Source organism: Habropoda laboriosa, unplaced genomic scaffold, assembly GCF_001263275.1.
Source record: "Habropoda laboriosa isolate 0110345459 unplaced genomic scaffold, ASM126327v1 scaffold99, whole genome shotgun sequence".
Taxonomy (NCBI): domain Eukaryota; kingdom Metazoa; phylum Arthropoda; class Insecta; order Hymenoptera; family Apidae; genus Habropoda; species Habropoda laboriosa.
Genome location: NW_017100239.1, coordinates 176,602 through 197,180, shown reverse-complemented (window position 1 = coordinate 197,180; position 20,579 = coordinate 176,602). Strand labels below are relative to the sequence as shown.

Here is a 20,579-nt window from a genome sequence, read left to right as displayed (position 1 = left end):
CATAATCTTGTTTTTAACAAATTCTATTGAATTTTTTTTATTTAATTTCTTGTTCAAATATTCATAGTGTTTAGTGCATATATCTTTTCCGTTTGTATTTAACGTTCAATGAATATCAATTAGAAGAGTAAGTGATACGGATTCGATCGAAATGGGCACCGATGATGAAATGTCTGACGACGAAGAAGAAATTCTCGTATACGTAGAATTCGAAGGACTTGCCGATGGCAATGTTTTCAGCGAAAAGCAGCTACAATTAGATATGATCGGTATAGATACGGAACATCCTATAATGCAAATCAATGGGAAGGTAATTATAAATTATATATATGTACATAGATAGATTAAACAAAATCAACGTATTATCAGTTTTGTGCGACCTTCAAATTTGTAATAATTTTAGTTTTACGAGGGTACTTATGAAGATGTTATTGGTACTTATATGTTTTTCACGAAAAATGATAATTCTATAGTAGATGATCCTGTCTTTGATGTTGCTCCCAATTTTAAATATTTCGCTAAAACTAGGAAACTTCTGAAAATGCAAAGAATATTCATAAAATCCAGAACAGAGGTCCTTGGTGATTCTGATAATAAACAATGCATTCCAAATTTAAATACACTTAAACGTTCAGGAATACCATTTAAATATCAAAAAGAAGGTATAGAAAAAATATCTGTTTATCTAGTTAAAATAATTATATTTCCAATATGATTTTTCTGTTTTGATATAAATTGTAAAATTTAAAATTTATTTTATAGCACTTTCATTTTGGGACACTATGAGAAATAATAGATTAAATGCATTACATACGTATTTAGAAAAACAGCGAATGAGGGAACAAAAACAATCTCAAGGTATAATGTTAGAATCTGAATCTGATGAAGACAATCCATTTGCCATATATACACATAGAGAAGAGACCAGTAACTTAAACAAGTCTGAGAACATCAGTGTTGATTTAGAAAAGGAATTAAGTTACTGTGATAATCAAATTTATCCACAATTTATGTACCCCAAAGAAATTAATAGTGAAAGTTCAGATACCACAAAAGATAGTTTGAAAAGTCAGAAACGCCTTAAGAAATTTAAAACCTCATCAGAATCAGACCTTTCAGCCTCAAAAAGTGATAGTTGTCACTTAATTAAATCCAGGAAAGGTTACAAAACTAAGGTATCTCAGAAAAGAAAGCTAAATACAATTTGCAATAGACAAAGAATACAATCAAGAAAGAAGCAATTCTCATTGAAAGATAAGAGTGCACCACTTGATGCAAAAGAAAGAGAATTATTAAATTTTGAGAAAAAATCAGATGAATTGGATAAATCTAATATTACAGAAACTTTTAATTCTCTAGTGATTAATGAAAATAAAAATGCTGAGGGGAATAACAAGTCTAAAACAGCAGTAATTGAAAAGTCTATATTAACTTGTGATCAAATGGATTCTAGTAACAGTAAAATTACAAAACAACTTAAACGAGAAGCAAAAATGAAAGAAATTTCACAACAGTTGAAAACAATTGCAGAAGAATACTTAAATGCAAAAACGGATTGACATAAATGTATATAGGGTTATTGATTGTGTATGCACAAATGTAAAATATGATAATTAATACTCAATGACAAATTTAATATTATTAAGAATCGTTCATTTTTTAACGATTCGCGTTAATTTTGTAAAAGCATAAAACGTTACAATTCCCTGCATTTGTATTACATAAATAAATGATGAGTAGTTTTTGTTTAACACGTTCAGTACGTTTTATTAACACGTTTGCTTATAACCGGACGGTTCGAATTTACAGTCTTTTCATCAAATCTTTTCATCACCTGTTAAATATATATGTTTTTTCATAGAATATTACATAAATAATGTGGCGATCCACCAGTGGGTCACACCGTCTATTCAATCTTTTTGTCATCCATGCTGGAACGTGGGTCATGTCGGCAGATAAGAACATCACTCGATGACCACACCGTCCTGAACGTATTAAACGAATGAATTAATAATTAAATAGGTCGAGCAATGTTTATTTATTTATGTCTTAATCTATATTGCTTAATTAATTAAATTTTCATTACATTGAAAAATTGATGTAAAAGTACTTTTGGATTAAATTTATTCTGTAACTATCGTATCATAACGAAGTGAAAGTTTTCTACTTCCTTCATTCAAAATTCCAGAATCTTGTGGGTAATATTCTCTAATCAAATATTTTTATCTCTTATTACTATACTAGTATACCTTATTTAAATTAATTTTGAAATACTGAATTATATTTGGATATTACAAATTAATTGTAATTCACTGTGTTAATCAATAGTTAATGTGTACAAAGAAATTAACAATTGCATCAAAGTAGATTTTGTGATTTTTAATGCTGAAGGATTGTAATGCAAATATTAATTGTTTAATAATGCACGTGATTCACAAAGTATAGTTTATTATTTCACCAATCCAAATCACCAGGAAGTTCGTCCGGATAATCTCCAGTTAAACAAGCAGTACAGTGACCAATGTAACTGCTTTCGCGATTATCCATACCGAATCTTACAGCTTTTACAAGTCCTTCTACTGAAAGGTATGTTAAACTATCAGCTCCAACATGTTTGGCTAGTTTCACATTATCCAATTTATTAGCAATTAATTCTTCCCTTGTTGGTATATTGATTCCCATGTAACATGGATATTTTAATGGAGGTGATGCTATTCTAATATGAACCTACAAAAACATATTTAGATGTCATTTGGTTTTTTAACGTATTCCCGATTACTTACTAAAAGAACTAGCTATTCGTGATACAATAATAAACATCAAGTAAAACGTTATAAAAGAAGATACTAACTTCTTTTGCTCCTGCATCACGAAGTAACTTAATAATAGGTCCAATAGTATTTCCTCTAACAATCGAATCATCAATGAGAATTAACTTTTTTCCTTTCACATTTTCTGATAATGCTCCAAATTTTTTTGCCACGCCAAGTTGTCTCAGTCGTGTACTAGGTTGAATAAACGTTCTACCAACATATCTGTTTTTGCACAATACTTCCGCAAATGGTATTTCAGACTATAAAACAGATATGTTTATAAATATATTTTATACATGTACATATATAATGAACTTTAAATTATTGTTGATTGCCATTATGGAATTTCAATAAGTTAATATATCTACCTGTCTGGCATAGCCATGTGCTGCTGCAGTTCCAGATTCAGGTACTGAACTAACTATATCCGCTTCTACTGGAGATTCTAGGGCAAGCTCTCGTCCACATTGCATACGAACAGAATAAACCATTTGCCCTATTATATAAAATAAATTATTAATAAACATGATATACATCAAAATTTCTTGATATATTTATATTTTTCACTACATTATGGTTCACCTTCAAAAATACTGTCACTACGTGCAAAATAAACGTATTCAAAGATACAAAAAGCTTGAGGCTTTTCATCTGGTCTATCAACGATATCTATAGTTTTAATACCCTCACGGGTTAATTCAACAATTTCTCCAGGAAATACTTCGCGTACATATCGTGCTCCGATACTTAAAAATCCACATGATTCAGATGATATGACCCAACCTTCAGCTTCGTCATCATCGTCCGACTCATTTCCTATCACATAAAAATATTCCATTAATTACAATTAATTGCTTACGAAATAACCTGCTTTATTAATATTGTAATAATGAAAGAAATTTGTGCAATGCATGACATAAAATTCTAATATTATATTGTAAAGTCACCATCTGCACACTATTATTTGATTACACACCTAAATTACCAATTGGTACAATTTTTCCGAGACATAATGGGCGATTTCCATAAGGATCTCGAACACCATATATCTTATCTCTTTGCATAATTACTAGTGAATATGATAATGGTGCTAATTGCATTAGATGTTTTATACGTGCTGGCCAGTCTGGGCCATTAACTTCCCCTTCAGGAGGATTCAAACAGAGAGCTTGTGTTATTAACTCGGAATCTGAGTAAGTTGATAAACCAACTCCACGTCCCAATACCTTTAAAACAAAATGAACCAGAAACTATTAATAACAGAGATTAAATTAACATGAGCATACTTTAAGCATTTTTAGTATATGGAATTACCATTTTTCTTAGTGATTCCGTATTTACGAGTTCTCCATTATGAGCAACTGCTAATGCTCCATGTGCAGTGTGAACCACAAACGGTTGACAGTTAACTTCCTCACTTGCTGCACTTGTACTATATCTGGTATGACCAATTCCAAGATTCCCATTGAGTTTCTTCATGTTTTCATCATTAAAAATGTTATTGATCATTCCCATACCTTTATGGACATGAAAAGATTTTGAACATACACCCTCACTTGTGACAATGCCCGCACTTTCTTGACCTCTATGTTGTAGTGCCACTAAACCTTAATGAACATTATTAATGCACATCAATAACAGATGGCAATTCCTAAACAAATAAACAATAATACAAAATGTATCTAAAGTTACCTAAGCAAATCACTTGAGCAACATCAATTTGAGATGGCCAATCACCAGCAGCAATGCATCCAAAAACTCCACATTCATGTGTAAGACCTGTCACCACTTGATTCCTTACTTTTTCTTCACCATGCATTATTTTATCTCTTTTATTCTCTGCAGATATTATTTGTGTGCAAGAATCTGTTTGCATGTTGTAAGACATTTTAATTATAATCTGAAAAGCATTTATTTATGTTAGACAGCATTGTTAACTTAAATTCTTAGCTACATAATGAAGATACAATCTAACTTTAAAATTTAAAAAAAAAGGTGGAATTGTGAACCCATACAGTATTATGCAATAATGAAAACAATAATTTTTCTTATATTGCAAAACAGCAGACCCCCTCGAGATTTCTTCTGTATTATCAGTAGTGCCCCTATAAACTATTGACCCCTAATAAACAGATAGAACTCTTTTTCTTTCAATGTTACTACTACATTTTTTCAATATACAAGCTTAATCAGTATTTCGCAATTGATTTCATCATTGTACCATGTTGATATCTGTATATGTAGAAAATATTTATAAGCTAATATTATCCTTTGATGCAATGTTGCAAAGTATATTAACAAATAGTTCTAACAAAGTACCTTTAATTAGTAATTAGAAACAAGAGTGAAGTTCTTAGAAAAATTGATATTATGCTTTTTTTCAGATCTGTAGTACACCTTGACATTATTCATAATTTATTTCCTTCTTCTACAATATATGTAAACAAATTTTAGTAAATGTAATACAAATGATGAGACAGTAAATTCAATTTTTATTTAAAGATAATCATAATAATTTGATTACTGTGCAGCGCACATAAAACCGACCCAAAACGCAAAATACAGTTTTAATGTTGTACATATTTCATACAAAAATAAGAATGATGATGAACGTGTAAATTGTTAAACTTAGAGTCTTTTTAAGTTAAACATATTGTTGATTTAACATATCAAATGAAACTCAAATCTACAGTACATTATTACCACATAAAACTGTAAAACTGTCTTGCGCTTAAGGCCGGTTTTATGTGCGCTACCCGATACTTTATTCAAGGTTCGATCGATTAAAGATCATAACTTTGTAACTGTGTTATGATCGCAATCTTTTTATTCAAGACTGTACCCACTTGTTGAATGAGATTCTTGGCGGTTTCGTAATGAATGTATTTATTTATACATACATACATATATATATAAATTTTTAATTATGTTTGTACATACCACGTGCGTCAAAAGTTTGAGCGTTCGTGATGTTCTGCTGTCAGCTTGAAATAGATCTGCATGAAATATGTTTCTCGACTGGCTTTAGAAGCACGAATGAAAGCGTTGACCAATGGAAACCTGCTTTTGACTGGAGGGGTTAACTCATTTAGCTATTATCTTACTTTAAAACTCTTTAACTGCTTGCTTACACTTATTAAAATGTTGGATATAGTTCAATGAAGTTAAAAAGAACCGGCTATCTATCGTTCAGTTCATGTATCCATATGTACGCCAGACTTACTTGAACGATTGTTATTTCTTGTTCTATAATTGTAAATGTTTTTACATTTGTTATAAATTCTTTCAATTACATTTTCTATAAACACATTACGTATAAATCTGGGATTATATAATGGATACAATATTATTTACGAGATGTACTGTTTTTCATAGAACGAACTATTTATGATTGGCGCGTTGAAATCATTGTCGTTGATAGTTATCCCATTATGATCTTTTGCAATATCGGTCTATGTTTATATGAAATATAATATGTAATTTCGAAAAATGAAAAAAATCAAAATAAAGAGACAAGACATTCTATAATAATATTTACGTTATAAATACTATGCTGCACTTATACACTCTTAAAGTGATCACTAACGTTTTATTAATATTTTCGAAGTACCAAAGCTTTTTAAAGTCTTTTAGAATAATGTATTTTATTTTTATTATCCTTTGAAAGTTTCTCTGCATTTGATACACACGATTCATAGACCTACCACATTTATCCCGCATAAAGATAATTTATAAATTTACGCCAATCAAATGGAGCACAACTTCAAAAGTGGGGATTGTTATAGACTTGATCGTGTAAGAACTGAGAAGCTGCTATTCGCAAAGCGGATAGAAGAGAAGAAAGATGAACGGTAAGTATCGAATTAATTTTCTATGTAATTACCTATCATATAATATTTAAAAGAAAAGGGAAAGATTAATTGTAATGTTAGGAAAAACACTGAAATGTTTTTCTTTCGATTTATCATTTAAAAATCAAAATTTCCAAATGTTCTGTTTGATTTTCCAAAAAAAGGAGATTATAATGTTTACTCCCCAATTAAAACTTTTACCATATATTTATCTTAAAATGTACGTGTATTAAAAATTTAAAATAATAGTAATGATTGACGTGATTGTGTTAATGGAATTTTACAGTATTTAAGGTATACAAATGCATAATTTATGTTGCAAAAAATTGATGTGTAGTTTCTTTTTTGTGCGTATGATCATGGTGGTTTTGTAAATAATAAACATCGTTGCTGTATTAAATGTTTTTAAAGCATTTTCTTTTAAACCGTATAAGTTGCTTTCAACTGATCGAAAAAAGTGAAATATCGATAAAAACTTTAACAATAAGATAGTTTTAATTAAATAAATATACTTTCAACGTTCGGAATGTCACGTGCACGGTTTCTTTTACGTTTTTTCCCCTTTCTAAGCAATTTATTTGCGTTTACTAGAATATTTTTTGTAGTTTTTACTACATTTCATATTAATTAATGAATATTAAAAAAGTAGAGTTCAGTTGTACACAATTTCAACTTTTCCTTTAAAACTATTCCTTTTCAAATTATCACTATACTAATGTTCATTAGAAATAATAATTATCTGTACAAGTATTTATCTTGTGTGCTTACTTAATGTAAATAATTTGCACCTAACCAGAATATAAATGTGGAGAACTGATCATTGAAGGAAAGACAAAAGAGGTCTATAAAATTTTAAATAACCCTACTCTATGTCTTTTACAAAGTAAAGATCGCATTACTGCTGGAGATGGTGAAAAATCCCATGATTTAAAAGGCAAGGCTGCAATTAGTACAGCTACAACAGCTAAAGTTTTCCAGTTACTAAATGAAGTTGGAATAAAAACTGCCTTTGTTAAAGTGGCTAATGACACCTCCTTTATTGCAAAAAAATGTCAAATGGTTCCAATAGAATGGGTTACTAGAAGATTAGCCACTGGTAGTTTTTTAAGGAGACATCAAGGTACCAAAATGTGATAATAAGCCTTGTATTTAAAAGAATATACATATAAGCACTTATTTTTGTCATCTTTTAACTTTTGTTACTAAGGGGTTCCTGAAGGATTTAGGTTTAATCCACCATTACAAGAAACATTCTTTAAAGATGATGCCAATCATGATCCACAATGGTCAGAAGAGCAAATTATTTCTGCTGGTTTTAAGTTGAATAGTCTTGTAATTGGAAAGGATGAATATGACATAATGCAACGTATTACACTTGTTGTATTTGAAGTTTTGGAAAGAGCATGGGCAAGTAGAGACTGTGCACTTGTGGACATGAAAATAGAATTTGGTGTGGATGAAAATGGTGAAATTATGGTAGCAGATATAATTGACAGTGATTCTTGGAGACTTTGGCCATCCGGTGATAAAAGATTGATGAAAGATAAACAAGTATTTGATGCAGTTATCCTACAAAAAAATCTGTAATATCTTATTATTTTAATTTCACCTCTTTCTATAGGTATATAGAAATTTGACTAATGTAACTCAAGAGGATTTAGATATTGTAAAACGGAATTTTAAATGGGTGGTAGATCAGCTTGACTACCTCGTTATTTCATTTAACAGTTTAGTTGTTATTTTGATGGGATCACCTTCTGATGAAGAACATTGCCAGAAAATAGCGAAACATGCAAAATCTTTAGGTTTAAAAGTTCAACTTCGTGTATGCAGTGCTCACAAAGGTACTCAAGAAACACTGCGTATTCTTGCAGAATATGAAGGTAATTATGAAAAGGTATGTATGTTATTAACTTCAAAAATTAATATATCATAATTTTCATATGTAGACCATTTCTTGTCAAAATTTGACAATTTTATAAATTTTCATACATTGATATGTATTCTTAAGTATACTTTTTTGTTACATATTTCTTAAAAAAATTCGAAAAATCTTTCTGTAGAAAAATACGTCATATATTTACATTTGTTTGGATACGAATAAAAATAATAACAACGACGGTAATCGTTCCAGTATATTTAGTGCGTCGACAATTATATTCGAACTCATAGTGAACTATATATCGCTTGAACGTATGTCACGAAGTCGTATAATCACCAAAACATAATGATAAAACTGCCGATAGTAACGAAAGTGTACTGTTTACTTCTGAATTATCGCGAGTTTTTCTTGCCTCTCCTAGGTGGTGCTAATAGCTGTAGCAGGGAGAAGTAATGGATTAGGTCCAGTACTCTCTGGAAATACATCTCTGCCTGTTATTAATTGCCCGCCTTTTAAACCGGAGAACATTTCACAAGATTTGTGGTCGTCAATTAACGTTCCTTCTGGTGAATTGTTGACGATATTTAATCATATTTTTAATTTTTGTCGTAAGAGTATTCTTAAATATATTCTACTTCCAGGAATTGGATGTACCACTGTCGCTTATCCTGAAAGTGCAGCACTAGCAGCGGCTCAAATTCATGCATTGCACGACCATCTGGTTTGGGCACGCTTACGAGTAAAGCAATTAATGAATTTCATCGCTTTGAAACAAGCTGATGTTAAGCTGAAGAATCTTATTGTATAGAATTTTCAAATCGTTTAATGTTAAAGACTTAACAATTGTTAATAGACGCTCAGAATTAACATATGGGAAATACCTTTTAGTCATAGTTATCATTGTGACAAATTAATTTTTTTACACAGTTTTTTAAACAAAAATTTGATTTCATATAAATGTTCATGCTAGCCCTTTTTGTGTACACTGTGTTATTGTTTCTGCTAGTTATTCTCTACTGGTTACAAGTATATAATATTCATCTGTTTCCGTTTAAGCAAATTTTCGAATAAAATAAAAATTTTGTCCACAATCATTTTTTATGTACTACTTGTTTGATCTGAAATAAAATAAAATGATCAGTTTGTATCAACTATTATGTATCAGTACATAGTATAAAGTGAACACTATAATTACAGAATTGATACTATAAACGTTGACTAGCCAAAGATTCTATTTCAGCAATTCCTTTTGGACAATTTTCCGTTAAAATGATCGGACCGTTCTCTGTAATTAAAATATCATCTTCAACGCGAACAGCTAAACCATGAAATTCTGGTGGAGCTAATGGATTTTTGTGGTTAACGTATATTCCTGTAAATAAAGAAAAGTGAAATTATCTGAAAAATAATGGATAAATTGATATTTCTGAGTATATCTTTACCGGGTTCCAGCGTTATTATTATTCCTGGCTGAAGTTTTAAGCTTCTGGAGATTTTTCCTGTGTCGTGTACATCCATACCTAAGTAATGGCTCACATGATGTGGACAATAAGTATAAACTGCAGAGAGTAATTCATTTCTACTGAAATGTTTTGGTATTAATCCAATTTCTTGTAATCTTTTGCCTAATAAAGAGCACATATCATGATACAATTGATCTAACGAAGGTAATTCTTTTAGCTTATCAATTAAAATATTTTGAATATCCAGTACTATATCATATAAAATTTTTTGCTGTTGTGTAAATGTTCCATTAATTGGCCATGTTCTAGTTACATCAGAGGAATAACCATGATATTCACAACCTAAATCAAAGGTTGAAACAATATAAAGTTATAACAAAAATAACATATAAAAAGAGTTTTAATCTAGAAATACAGGAAACAGACCTGCATCCATCAAAACCATGTCTCCATCTTGAATTACTTGATTGTTGGTGATATAATGAATGATGTTAGCATTTTTACCTGCAGCAACAACAGGGGGATATGCCAAAAATTCAGCATCATTCATACGACATTCATAATCAACAATTGCAAAAAGATGATGCTCGCTCATTTTGGGTTTTGATATTTTTATAGTTTTAGATATTGCCTCTGAAATAATCTGACAACTCCTTTTCATTAAATTGATTTCTGACTGTGATTTAATTAATCTAATTTTATGCATTAGATTTGTCGGAGAAGCAAGGGTTTGGCCATTTGTTGTTTTAATTAATTCACATAATTTTTTATGTAAATTTGGCTGTGCTACATTAACACTATCATACCAAATGACACACTTTTTATTTTCATTGACAAATGAGAGAAAAAATTGTTCAAACTCTGTTATTGGAAGAGCTGAATCAACATCAAACATCTTAGGTGCTATATCAACACCAGTTCTAGGGCCATCCCATAATTCTGAATGCTCATCTTGTTGTGGTACAAATAGTGTGGTTAGAAAATTTTCATTTTTTGCTGTGATTACCAAAATACTATCAGGCTCTTGACAACCAGTAAAGTACAAGAAGTCTGTATTTTGACGGAAAACATATGGTATTTTGCCAGACATATATACTTTAGACGAAGCAGGAATAATTAGAATTTGTGGTTTATCTAGGTTTGTAACAGAAGTACGCGAAATAATACTTTCCATTAATTTATTTCGTCTCTTCTTGAATTCATAAAGTTGAATGCCAGGTACAACTTCACCGTCTTTCATTAAATGAGGATGTGTTAATGGTGTTGGTTGGCCGCATGATCGACAAAGAATGGCCGACGATTCTTCAGTTTGTCGTCGATTTACATTATTTGTAACTGTATCTAACGAATGTCGTATGTATGCTTGCTGTCCTGTAATTATAAGTAATGCTGACATACTGTATAAATCTTGAATTTGTATTTGTTATTGTGTATATTCAGAAAAATATAACCTATTATTTATCATTAGTTTTATTTATATCTCTCACCGTATTTTCTAATTTGGAATACAATAGAGTTTCTCACGGTACTAAGCATTTTGATTTATTTTTAATAAATGTATTTAAACGTGTATTGAAGATTTTCCTGCAATAAATTGGTAACAGCATTAAACCTTATAGTAGCACTCCATGTTAATCATTAGTGAACACACAGTGACGACTTATGCAGTACTTTCATAAATAGTATACAACATAGCCGTTGTTAAGTGGCATTGTGACAGCAACTACAATAATGTGATTACCTATTCGAATAAATTGGTGATGGGTTTCGCGTAGCTACATATTATTTTCTGCTGATTTCCACGATTTTGTGCTTATCGTTTGGGTCGTTTTTCTACGATCAATACATAGTCGAAGATCGTGGAATTTTTCGTGAAAAATGAAATTAAAGGATGCCGTGATAAAATATAGTTATATATCTGGGAAACGTTGCAATTAAAATACCGAGCAATGATAGTTTTAATATTTTATAAATTGTAATTTGTTAAAGAAAAGCAATTTGTTATGAATGTATCGTGGAGAAAACGATGACTAAATCTATTAAGCATCGATTGTTCCATCGTAGGGTGAAATTGCAACCTTTGAAATCTGCCTGAACAAGAAAATCAACTGCACCACTGATTTGACTGTTGCACCGCTTTTGAGTAATCTATGACAAGCGGGTTTGCAAATCATTGGGAATTGGTTAAAAGTGAAATTGAATTTTCATTCAAATTTGAATCTTTTTGCTAAAGGAAGAAAGAAAAGAAGAGAAAAAGAAAGAAAAAAGAGTGGAAAAAGAGAAAGGGGATGGCAGAATAGACAAAGGTACAATTAAGAAATAAAAGTATTATTGTGTAGAGAATACACGCTCAGTTCATATGTATGTGTATATGGTGAAAAGTTGAGGTTTGATCTTAATAATGTAATTTTCTTCAATCTTATAGATTAAAATTGCACAACTTATGGAAAGCTAGTATAGAGGAGGAGATCAACATGAGCGTTCAATTAGATATCATAATAAGGCCAGAAATCCAGTTGGATGCAAAATGGCTAAAAACAGATTTAAAACGTTTACTTTATCAAGATGGTCTAGCTGAACTTTGGAATGAAATGGTACGAGATGGTGAAATCATAGGTCCTATTGGTGACGGCCTAGTGAATGCAGCAGGAGCAATAGCTAAAAAGGGTATGGATAAAGTTTGGAAGGAAAGTTTGATTTGGTAAAAATGAATAAATTATAGGATTAAGATTTGAACATTTTTAGGTGAAAGTGGTCATTATTACTGTAACATGATAGTGTTGTCATGTCGGTGTTGCGATGCAATTTGTGGTCCAGAGCGTGGTTGCAACTGTGGACCTTGTCAACAATTAGACGAAGAAGAAGCAGCAAGAGCAAGTATACGCATAGAGAAAAGTATGTCTGCACAACACATAATGGATTCGTGGCTTTGGGGTCCTCAACCATGTAAAGAATTTTTAAAGATAATATTTAAAGTATACGCCGTTGAAAGGAGAAAATTGTTTCCACATAAGAGCTATTTAATATGTTTTTAACGTTTGAAAAATTTTTCAGCTGTTTGTGATTTAACAGCATGTATTAATTTACTAATCAAGGAGCAAAGAAAATTGTGTTACGAAGTTGCAAACAGTACATTGTCCGCTACACGGTTAAGACAACGTTTGGCAGTAGCACGACGATATTTCACGGCTCTTTCACGCCATAAACCGCAGGAAACTAAAGATATTCCAACAGGATCGAAACCTACAACTAAGTTACAAAAAATGTACAATAACCAATATTAAAAGTAAAGTCAGTAGAACCGTTTCAGCGTCGTATGTGCGATGTTGCGGTTAAAATAAGTTTACCACGATATTTAAATAATAAATAGTACGATTAGCGGTTTTTTTGAAATGCATAAATAGCATCGATGTATAATTTCCTATGTATACGCATATGCATATATGTAAACGCATAGAGACGCACATACGTGTACAATACTAATAATAATAAATATAATTATTATTATTTCAGCGTAAGACCGAACGAGAAAGCAACATTGGGTTTAGCGCGAGTAGGATCTCGTGCAGCGCTAAATTTTTCATTCGCTTACTTAAGACGAGCTTGGAGATCCGGGGAGGACGTAGAATTTTGCAGCGAGCTTTTATCCGAGTCTCTGGAAGCTTTACAATCGCTGCCTGAAGCTACGCTTTTCGAGGAAAATAACGTTTCTCAAGTATGGCTAGAAGTGGTGGAACGATCAGCGAAATTTTTGCGACAAGTTGTTACAGGGTATTTATAACATTCTATTCGATCGTTTTATCAATCGGCCAGGATACTTTCGCTGAACTTTCTTCCTTTTAATCATTCTCAGGGATATAGTTAGCGGAAGATCATGGTGTCCTATTCCATTGGCCGATCAACACACGGCGCTTTGTTTGTTATTAGAATTGGTGACGCAGAGAGCTACATTGTCGAGTTTATTAGATTCGGTTTGTTTGTTACTTCAACTGAGTGGTAAACATAAACATCAAGATAATCGGGTAATGCCACCTGGTAGTACGGCACCGTTGGTACCATTACTAAGGCGGTTAAACATGATACCAGCGTCAAAATCAAGGCGAGCAGACGCAAACGTTGCACCGGGTCCTTGCGAAGTTTTGCTAAAGTATTTGAGGCTACCGGAGGATGATTCGACATCGGTGGATTTACGGAAAGCAGCGGTGATAATAATGTGTAACCTGAGTAGATTAGCCAGTCCACTGTTACCTCCGATTATTACTGAGAGATTCCAGAAAAGTGCGAATCAAACGTTTCAAGAGGTTCTAGCTTGGGGAAGTGTGAAATTCGGGAATGGATCGTCTCCGTTTTACTGCGACGCGATCGCGGAGCTCGATATCAAGCAGCTTTGTTGCACCAAAATAGCTCTGTTGATTCTGTCGGTGAACGGAAACGTTTACATGATGTACTACGGATCGGAAACTCAATATCCTCAAAGAGTGCATGGATTTTCGGAGAAACCGGTGATAATGATCGCCTCTCATCCGGAGGGAGAGCATTACTTGGCTTTGACGCAGGACAATTCGGTGTATTCTTGGGGTAACGGGACTACCGGCCGATTAGGACACGGGAACAAAACGTGGTACGCGGAGCCGCAGCTGATCGAGGCACTGGTCGAGAAGAATATCACGTTTATAGGGTGCGGTAGTACGTATTCGGTAGCGCTCAGTTCGAGCGGGGAATTATACAGTTGGGGAAGAGGAAATTACGGGGGATTGGGTCACGGAAGTTCGGATAACATGACAGTACCAACATTGGTGACCGGGCTGAACGGGCACATGGTTGTGTACGCAGCGTGTGGCAGCGAGGACTCTCACACGTTGTGCGTAACGGCGTCCGGCATAGTGTTTTCGTGGGGCGACGGGAATTTCGGGAAGCTCGGTAGGGGAGGTTGCGACGGCTCGAAAACGCCAAAGATAGTTGACAAATTGTTGGACATAAACGTGGCAAAGGTATATTGCGGTGGGCAATTTTCGGCAGCTTTAACGGCATACGGAGAGGTGTACACGTGGGGAAAGGGAGAAGCGTACCGGTTGGGTCACGGGACCGAGGAACACGTTAGATATCCGAAGGCGATCGAAGCGTTGAAAGCGAAAAAAGTGAAGGAATTGTCCGTGGGAAGCTTGCACGTGTTGGCATTGACGGAGGAGCAATTGGTGTACGGATGGGGGAGAAATGATTGCGGGCAAATCGATCCAGCATTGGACATCGTCGTGCCTGAACCGACGCTCTGTCCGACCTTGTCCGGGAAGAACGTGATCGGGCTGGCTTGTGGAGCGACGCAGAGTTTCGGCTGGTGCACATCTGCCTGGTCGGTCGCGAGCAGAGTGGCATTCGTGGTGGACATTTGCGAGGAAACCTTTCGATTATTGGACACGTTGTTGAGCAAGGCGTGCGAAGGATTGCCGGGTGGTACGCGGCCACCTACTCAGGACCGTGAGTGTTTGGCCGTAGCGACGCTGAATCTGATAAGATTACAACTGCACACTATGATAACGCACAACATAGAGGGTAAGTCGGTCGGGTTGGCCGGTGGTAGCCCGTTGTTAAATTCGTTGAAGCAGCGATGCGTAACGCTCGCAAGCAGCACGGGTATTCTCGCGACGATTCAAGAGGCGGCACAAGCCGTTTTGCAAACCGGCTGGAGCATCTTGTTGCCTACTGCGAACGAACGGGCGAAAACGCTCTCGAATTTCTTGTCGAAAGCGACGAACGTTGGCGCATTAGTGGAGCAGCCGAATAACGGAGGTAACGCGGTGAACGCGGGTCAGCAATTTATGGCGGATTTGCTGGTGTCAAGCTTGATGGCGGACGGTGGCCTGGAATTGGCTTTGAAGGCTGCGGTGAAAGCGGAGACAAGCGAACTCGCGAGCGACGACACGAAACAGGCAAAAGAGTTGAACTCGGAGAAGAACAACGCGATTATATCGTTGCTTCAGCTGGTGAAGCAGCTGATAAAGAACGGCACCTGTATCACGCAGTCAAAGTTGCTCGCGGCCGTCCAGCAACCGGGCCGGAATTCTGAGGAGGAACGACAAAGGAACGAGAGCTGCTCTCCAAGTTTGAATCTTCTTCTGAAGTTTCAGCGACTGCTGATCGCTCAGGTGTACGAGTGCATAAACGAGGTCGGGACGAAAAAGTTGCGCGAACAGGAGATGCTCGGAGCGGAGTCACTGTTGAACAAGTACGTGTCGCAGATCTGTATCCACGTGACCGAGATAACGTCGTTCACGGCTGAGCTAGGGAACACCGGTATCAAGCAGTTCGTGTTGGTCAGTACCGTCCTAAGAGGCGACATTGTGAACGTATTGCTACCGGAACTGATCACTTGCCTCATCTTGCTACAACTCGACTATCCTCTGTTACTGCTCAACATGAACTGGTTGGAGATAATGACACCGATGCTGAACGCGCTCGATCGCTTCAACAAGCTGATCCCAACGATCGATAAAAATGAGACGGACGATTTGTCCTGGCCAGGGATCATAGCTCCACAGCATGGCAACAAGATCTCCATTTCGGACGAGCCTTTGGTTATTCGTTGGGCTGATCTGGAGAATCACAATCGTGACGGTGGCCTTTGGGTGGTGGTGAACAACAATGTGTACGATGTTCAAGACGTTCGACTCGACGGACGGTCAAACTCGCTGGAAGGTTTGCAGAGGAGAAGTCAACCAGCTGGCTGGGACGGTTCTGGTGAGATGAACGAAATCTCTCAACGGGGGCAAGGGCAGCAGCAGCAGCAGCAAACGCAACAACAACAGCAGCAGCAGCAGCAGCAACAACAGCAGCAGCAGCAGCAGCAGCAGCAGCAGCAACAGCAGCAGCAGCTGCTACTACCGCGAACAATGATGGATTCTTACTTTGTTGGTCATTACTGCCAATACTCCGAGCCGGAAAACACTGAGATCACGATCGACGTGACGGACGTCTGTTCCTGTTTACTCGACACGGAAAGAGCCCTGGGCTTCCTGTTAGGGTTGCACGCGCACAGGATGCGACAAAGTCTACCATTGCAAACGGCCGAGGAGGAAGCCGGCCGTTGGTTGAACGCAAATTTCCTCCGTGGTGGATTGCAAGTGCTACAACCGCCGAATCCGTACGAGGAGGAGAAAGGAGAGGCGAGAAGCAACACGTCGACAGCTGCAAACTCGCCGACGGAACCACCGGTCCCCATGCGTAATACAGGAACGAAAAATGAACCGCAAAAGGAACGACGCAGAGAGGATGATCGAGTCACCGCGTTCATTTACGCGCTCGCCGAAACTCACAAAACCGACCCGCAGGTCCATTCCTTCTTGACCATCGTCGACAAATACTCCAAGGCGAACAATCTTCTGGCACACACCGAGATCTCCGGTGATCACCCGGTAGAGGAAGTTTGTCGATTGTTAATGGCGGTGATCGTGAAGCATCTAGCTTTGGGCCATCAGGCGATCAGCCTGATCGATCATCAGGATACGGGGAACGAGAACAGTCCGAGGCTGACGAAGCAATTGGCCGAAATGGTCCGAGCGATCCATCAAACCAAATGGAATTTAATAAGAATCAGACAGCAGCAAAATAGAAGTTACAAAGAAGTCTGCGCTCCGGCACAGGAGAAATGTAGATTTCTTTTGCACGAGGTACGATCCGCGACCAGTTACGAGATCAAAGGATTACAGGATCTAAAGCTACTGCACACTGTGGCGAAATTTCGGAAAACCGTGGAAACGGTGATAAGAAACGTTCGTAAGAACAAGGATTCCCCGAGCAAACCGGAAGACATTGTCAACGCTTCGATACAGAACGCGAAAATGAAAAATAAATCCGACGAGGATACCATAATCGTGACGCCGATTGTAACACCGACCACCACGCCAGCGAACGCGATGGCGATGACCACGGCGATAACGACGACGATGACGATGACGACGACGACAACGATGACAACGACGACGACGGCGACGACGATGACGATGACGACGACGACGACGATGACGACGACGACAGCGACGTCGACGACAACTATCGACACGAGCGCAACACCAACGCAGAAAGAAGCGACTTGTAGAACAGCAGCGGCAGCCGCAGCAGCAGCATGTTCACCAAGGTTGGAAAATCTATCCGACACGAAGAAAACGTTCGGCAGAATCAGCGAAAGGATAAAGCAGAAAACATTGAATATCGACTCGAGCGAGTTGATGGCGAATGTGATAAACTTTGTGATCACCGAGGATGGCGGGGATGTCGAGACGTTACGTCGGGCGATGTATTGTCAGGTACAGCGCGCAAAGTTACGCGAGCAGGGGACCTTAATGATGCAGCAATTGCTAAAGAAGGATTGGTTGATCACATCGGTGAGGTACTCGTTGTTGAACGGTTGGCTCGGGCTGTCGCACGAGAACAAATCCCTCGGTGATGGAATAACGCATTGCCTGGAGAATATTCAATCGATAACACCGTATCAAAAATCGAAGATCATTCTGGCGGAGGCGGAGGTAACGTCGTGGGCGGTAGAAGCGTTGCGAGCATACGTGGTTCAAGCAGAGTTGCCGAGTAAACCGAGTAAGATGAGCGACAAGAGCAGCTTGAATCAAGGGACGTACACTTGGTTGCGGAAATTGCCCAGAGCAAGGTTCTTGCTGACGATACTGGGCATGCTGACCAATTACCAACACGCGAACGAGATCGGGTTACTGATCAACTCGGGCACCCTATCGAGCGTTCTAACGTTGCTCAGACAGATCGGACCGTCGGTCAGCCCGGAAGCAGATTCGTCGGCGTCCGCGTGCGCGTCCGCGACCGGGAAATCGGGGGAACCGCCTATCACGGCTATATACGAGGACAGCCTGGAGAAGAGCAAACCACGGAGCGTTCAGCTTACCGGAAAGGAACTAGCGGCTCTGATGAAAATCGGGACAAGGGTGGTGCGCGGCGTGGACTGGAAGTGGGGCGACCAGGATGGCCCTCCACCGGGGGAAGGTCTGGTGATAGGGGAGCTTGGCGAGGACGGCTGGATTCGCGTGCAATGGGACAACGGTGCTACAAACTCGTACCGCATGGGGAAGGAAGGAAAGTACGATTCCGCCGACCTCGCCGGAGACCGACAGCGACGTGGATCCGGCGCAGGACGCTGCTAAAATCGACAAGGCAGGAAACGTCCGTCACGTAGGTTTCGTCGACGTTCATCCGACAACTTGTTTGAAATCGGCTTCGGTGACGGTGCTTCGGGTTCTGCTGCTCTGTTGCGGCATCGAGGCTGACAGGGTGGCCCCTTCCGCCATAAAGATACTCGGCTCGGTGTTGCGCGGTATCGTATCGTCCGCGTATAAATCGAGCTTCGGCACTCAGTCGCAGCTCGCTAGAGAGCATCACAGCACGTGGGCGACCCTCGGTTCGTTCAGAGCGATCGCCAAGTCGTCGGAACTCTGCAAATCTCTCAGCACTAAACCGTGGATCGATTTCCTTCTGAACGTGGTGATAGCCGAGGAGAACCATCCGGATCTGGAGAAACAGATAATGGCGGTGCGGTTGCTCGCAGCCGTACTGCCTTCTTGGTCCTCGGACAATCCGAATCAGATACCCCTTCTCGAGAAGATCTTTCGCATATTAGGTCACATAGCGCTCACCTGCGATCTCGGTACCAGCTTCGAACTCTATTCAAACAAGTGTCGCGTCTCGCTCACCGCATCTCACAGCTCGACCGTGGTCGAGGAGCTGGTCTCGTTGGTCAGATATCTGCATTCCTTATCGAAATGGAACGCGTCTTTGAACACTTTCCTCGCCTCCAAGTTGTCGCTTGCCGCGGACCTATTGAGCGACGGCCCGTTCTTTCATATACAGGTGAACGAGAACGGAGGTGAGAACAGCGGGAACATTCAAGATACGGTGATGGCGGCTCTGATCGTCGTAGGAGGACTCGACGACAGACCGAGAATCGGCGCGTTGGTCGACGTGGACGGTCAACTCGGTACGATATTCAAATTTACCAAACACTCCAAGATTCTCGTTCAGATGCACGACCAAGGGGGCGACGACGCGCGCCGAAAGGTCCCTTTTTTCGGAGTGAAACGGTTCACCGAGAAGTTTCATCTCGATCGAATGCCCATGCCTGACTCTTTCGTGTCCACTTGGGCGAATTTACTGCTGGGTCATCGTGGAATGGACAAGAGACCGAACGGCATGCCTGCCGTGATAGCCGGCTCGGTGAATCCCTCCATTTTACGTAATCAACAGCAACAACTCGCCGCACTGAACGCTGGTAAAACCATGCTGGATTATCAGACAAAGCTGAGGAAGATACTGAAACATCCGATTCACAGCCACGCCACAAACAACAATTGCAACTGCAACAACAACAACAACGATGACAACGACAACGACGGTGACGAGGACGACGACGACGATAACGTCGGTGACGAGGAGGACGACGACGACGACGACGACAACGACGACGATGACGACAACGACGAGGACGATGACGACAACGACGAGGACGACGGCGACGGCGACAACGACGACGATGACGACGACGACAACGACGACGACG

The 20,579-nt window shown here is 38.1% G+C and overlaps 5 protein-coding genes across 8 annotated transcripts in view; 3 read left to right on the top strand and 2 right to left on the bottom strand.

Moving 5' to 3' along the window:
- Window positions 1-137: 137 nt before the first annotated feature.
- LOC108571705 lies at window positions 138-1,559 on the top strand. The gene is made up of 3 exons (XM_017933817.1): window positions 138-310; window positions 404-662; window positions 763-1,559. The coding sequence occupies exons 1-3, from the start codon at window positions 152-154 to the stop codon at window positions 1,557-1,559; spliced, it is 1,215 nt and encodes a 404-aa protein (XP_017789306.1). The 5' UTR covers window positions 138-151.
- Window positions 1,560-2,454: 895 nt separating this feature from the next.
- Window positions 2,455-5,940, bottom strand: LOC108571796 (amidophosphoribosyltransferase-like). Its single transcript, XM_017933934.1, has 8 exons — window positions 5,754-5,940; window positions 4,506-4,713; window positions 4,128-4,420; window positions 3,790-4,039; window positions 3,396-3,629; window positions 3,182-3,309; window positions 2,852-3,073; window positions 2,455-2,727 (listed from the first exon to the last, which is right to left on the bottom strand). Exons 2-8 carry the CDS (start codon window positions 4,699-4,701, stop codon window positions 2,455-2,457), a joined length of 1,596 nt encoding a protein of 531 aa, XP_017789423.1. The 5' UTR covers window positions 4,702-4,713; window positions 5,754-5,940.
- Window positions 5,941-6,616: 676 nt separating this feature from the next.
- On the top strand, window positions 6,617-14,872 carry LOC108571858 (multifunctional protein ADE2). Of its 4 annotated transcripts, XM_017934003.1 has the most exons (7): window positions 6,617-6,664; window positions 7,461-7,784; window positions 7,872-8,215; window positions 8,286-8,561; window positions 8,968-9,112; window positions 9,188-9,327; window positions 14,748-14,872. In XM_017934003.1, exons 1-7 carry the CDS (start codon window positions 6,658-6,660, stop codon window positions 14,784-14,786), a joined length of 1,275 nt encoding a protein of 424 aa, XP_017789492.1. In that variant the 5' UTR covers window positions 6,617-6,657; the 3' UTR covers window positions 14,787-14,872. The 4 variants fall into 4 exon arrangements, with proteins under 4 accessions (XP_017789492.1, XP_017789491.1, XP_017789490.1 ...); XM_017934002.1 differs by lacking the exon at window positions 14,748-14,872 and adding an exon at window positions 9,787-9,877 and having other exon boundaries at window positions 8,968-9,285; XM_017934001.1 differs by lacking the exon at window positions 14,748-14,872 and having other exon boundaries at window positions 8,968-9,367.
- On the bottom strand, window positions 9,592-11,661 carry LOC108571857 (probable Xaa-Pro aminopeptidase 3). Its single transcript, XM_017934000.1, has 5 exons — window positions 11,497-11,661; window positions 10,436-11,380; window positions 9,989-10,351; window positions 9,742-9,918; window positions 9,592-9,664 (listed from the first exon to the last, which is right to left on the bottom strand). Exons 1-4 carry the CDS (start codon window positions 11,543-11,545, stop codon window positions 9,752-9,754), a joined length of 1,524 nt encoding a protein of 507 aa, XP_017789489.1. The 5' UTR covers window positions 11,546-11,661; the 3' UTR covers window positions 9,592-9,664; window positions 9,742-9,751.
- The window catches only part of LOC108571704 (E3 ubiquitin-protein ligase HERC2), a 15,886-nt gene continuing 10,094 nt past the window's right edge, over window positions 14,788-20,579 (top strand). Inside the window, 4 exon segments of the mRNA XM_017933816.1 lie at window positions 14,788-16,668; window positions 16,846-17,882; window positions 18,102-19,112; window positions 19,114-20,400. Coding sequence (XP_017789305.1) covers window positions 14,788-16,668; window positions 16,846-17,882; window positions 18,102-19,112; window positions 19,114-20,400 — 5,216 coding nt within the window.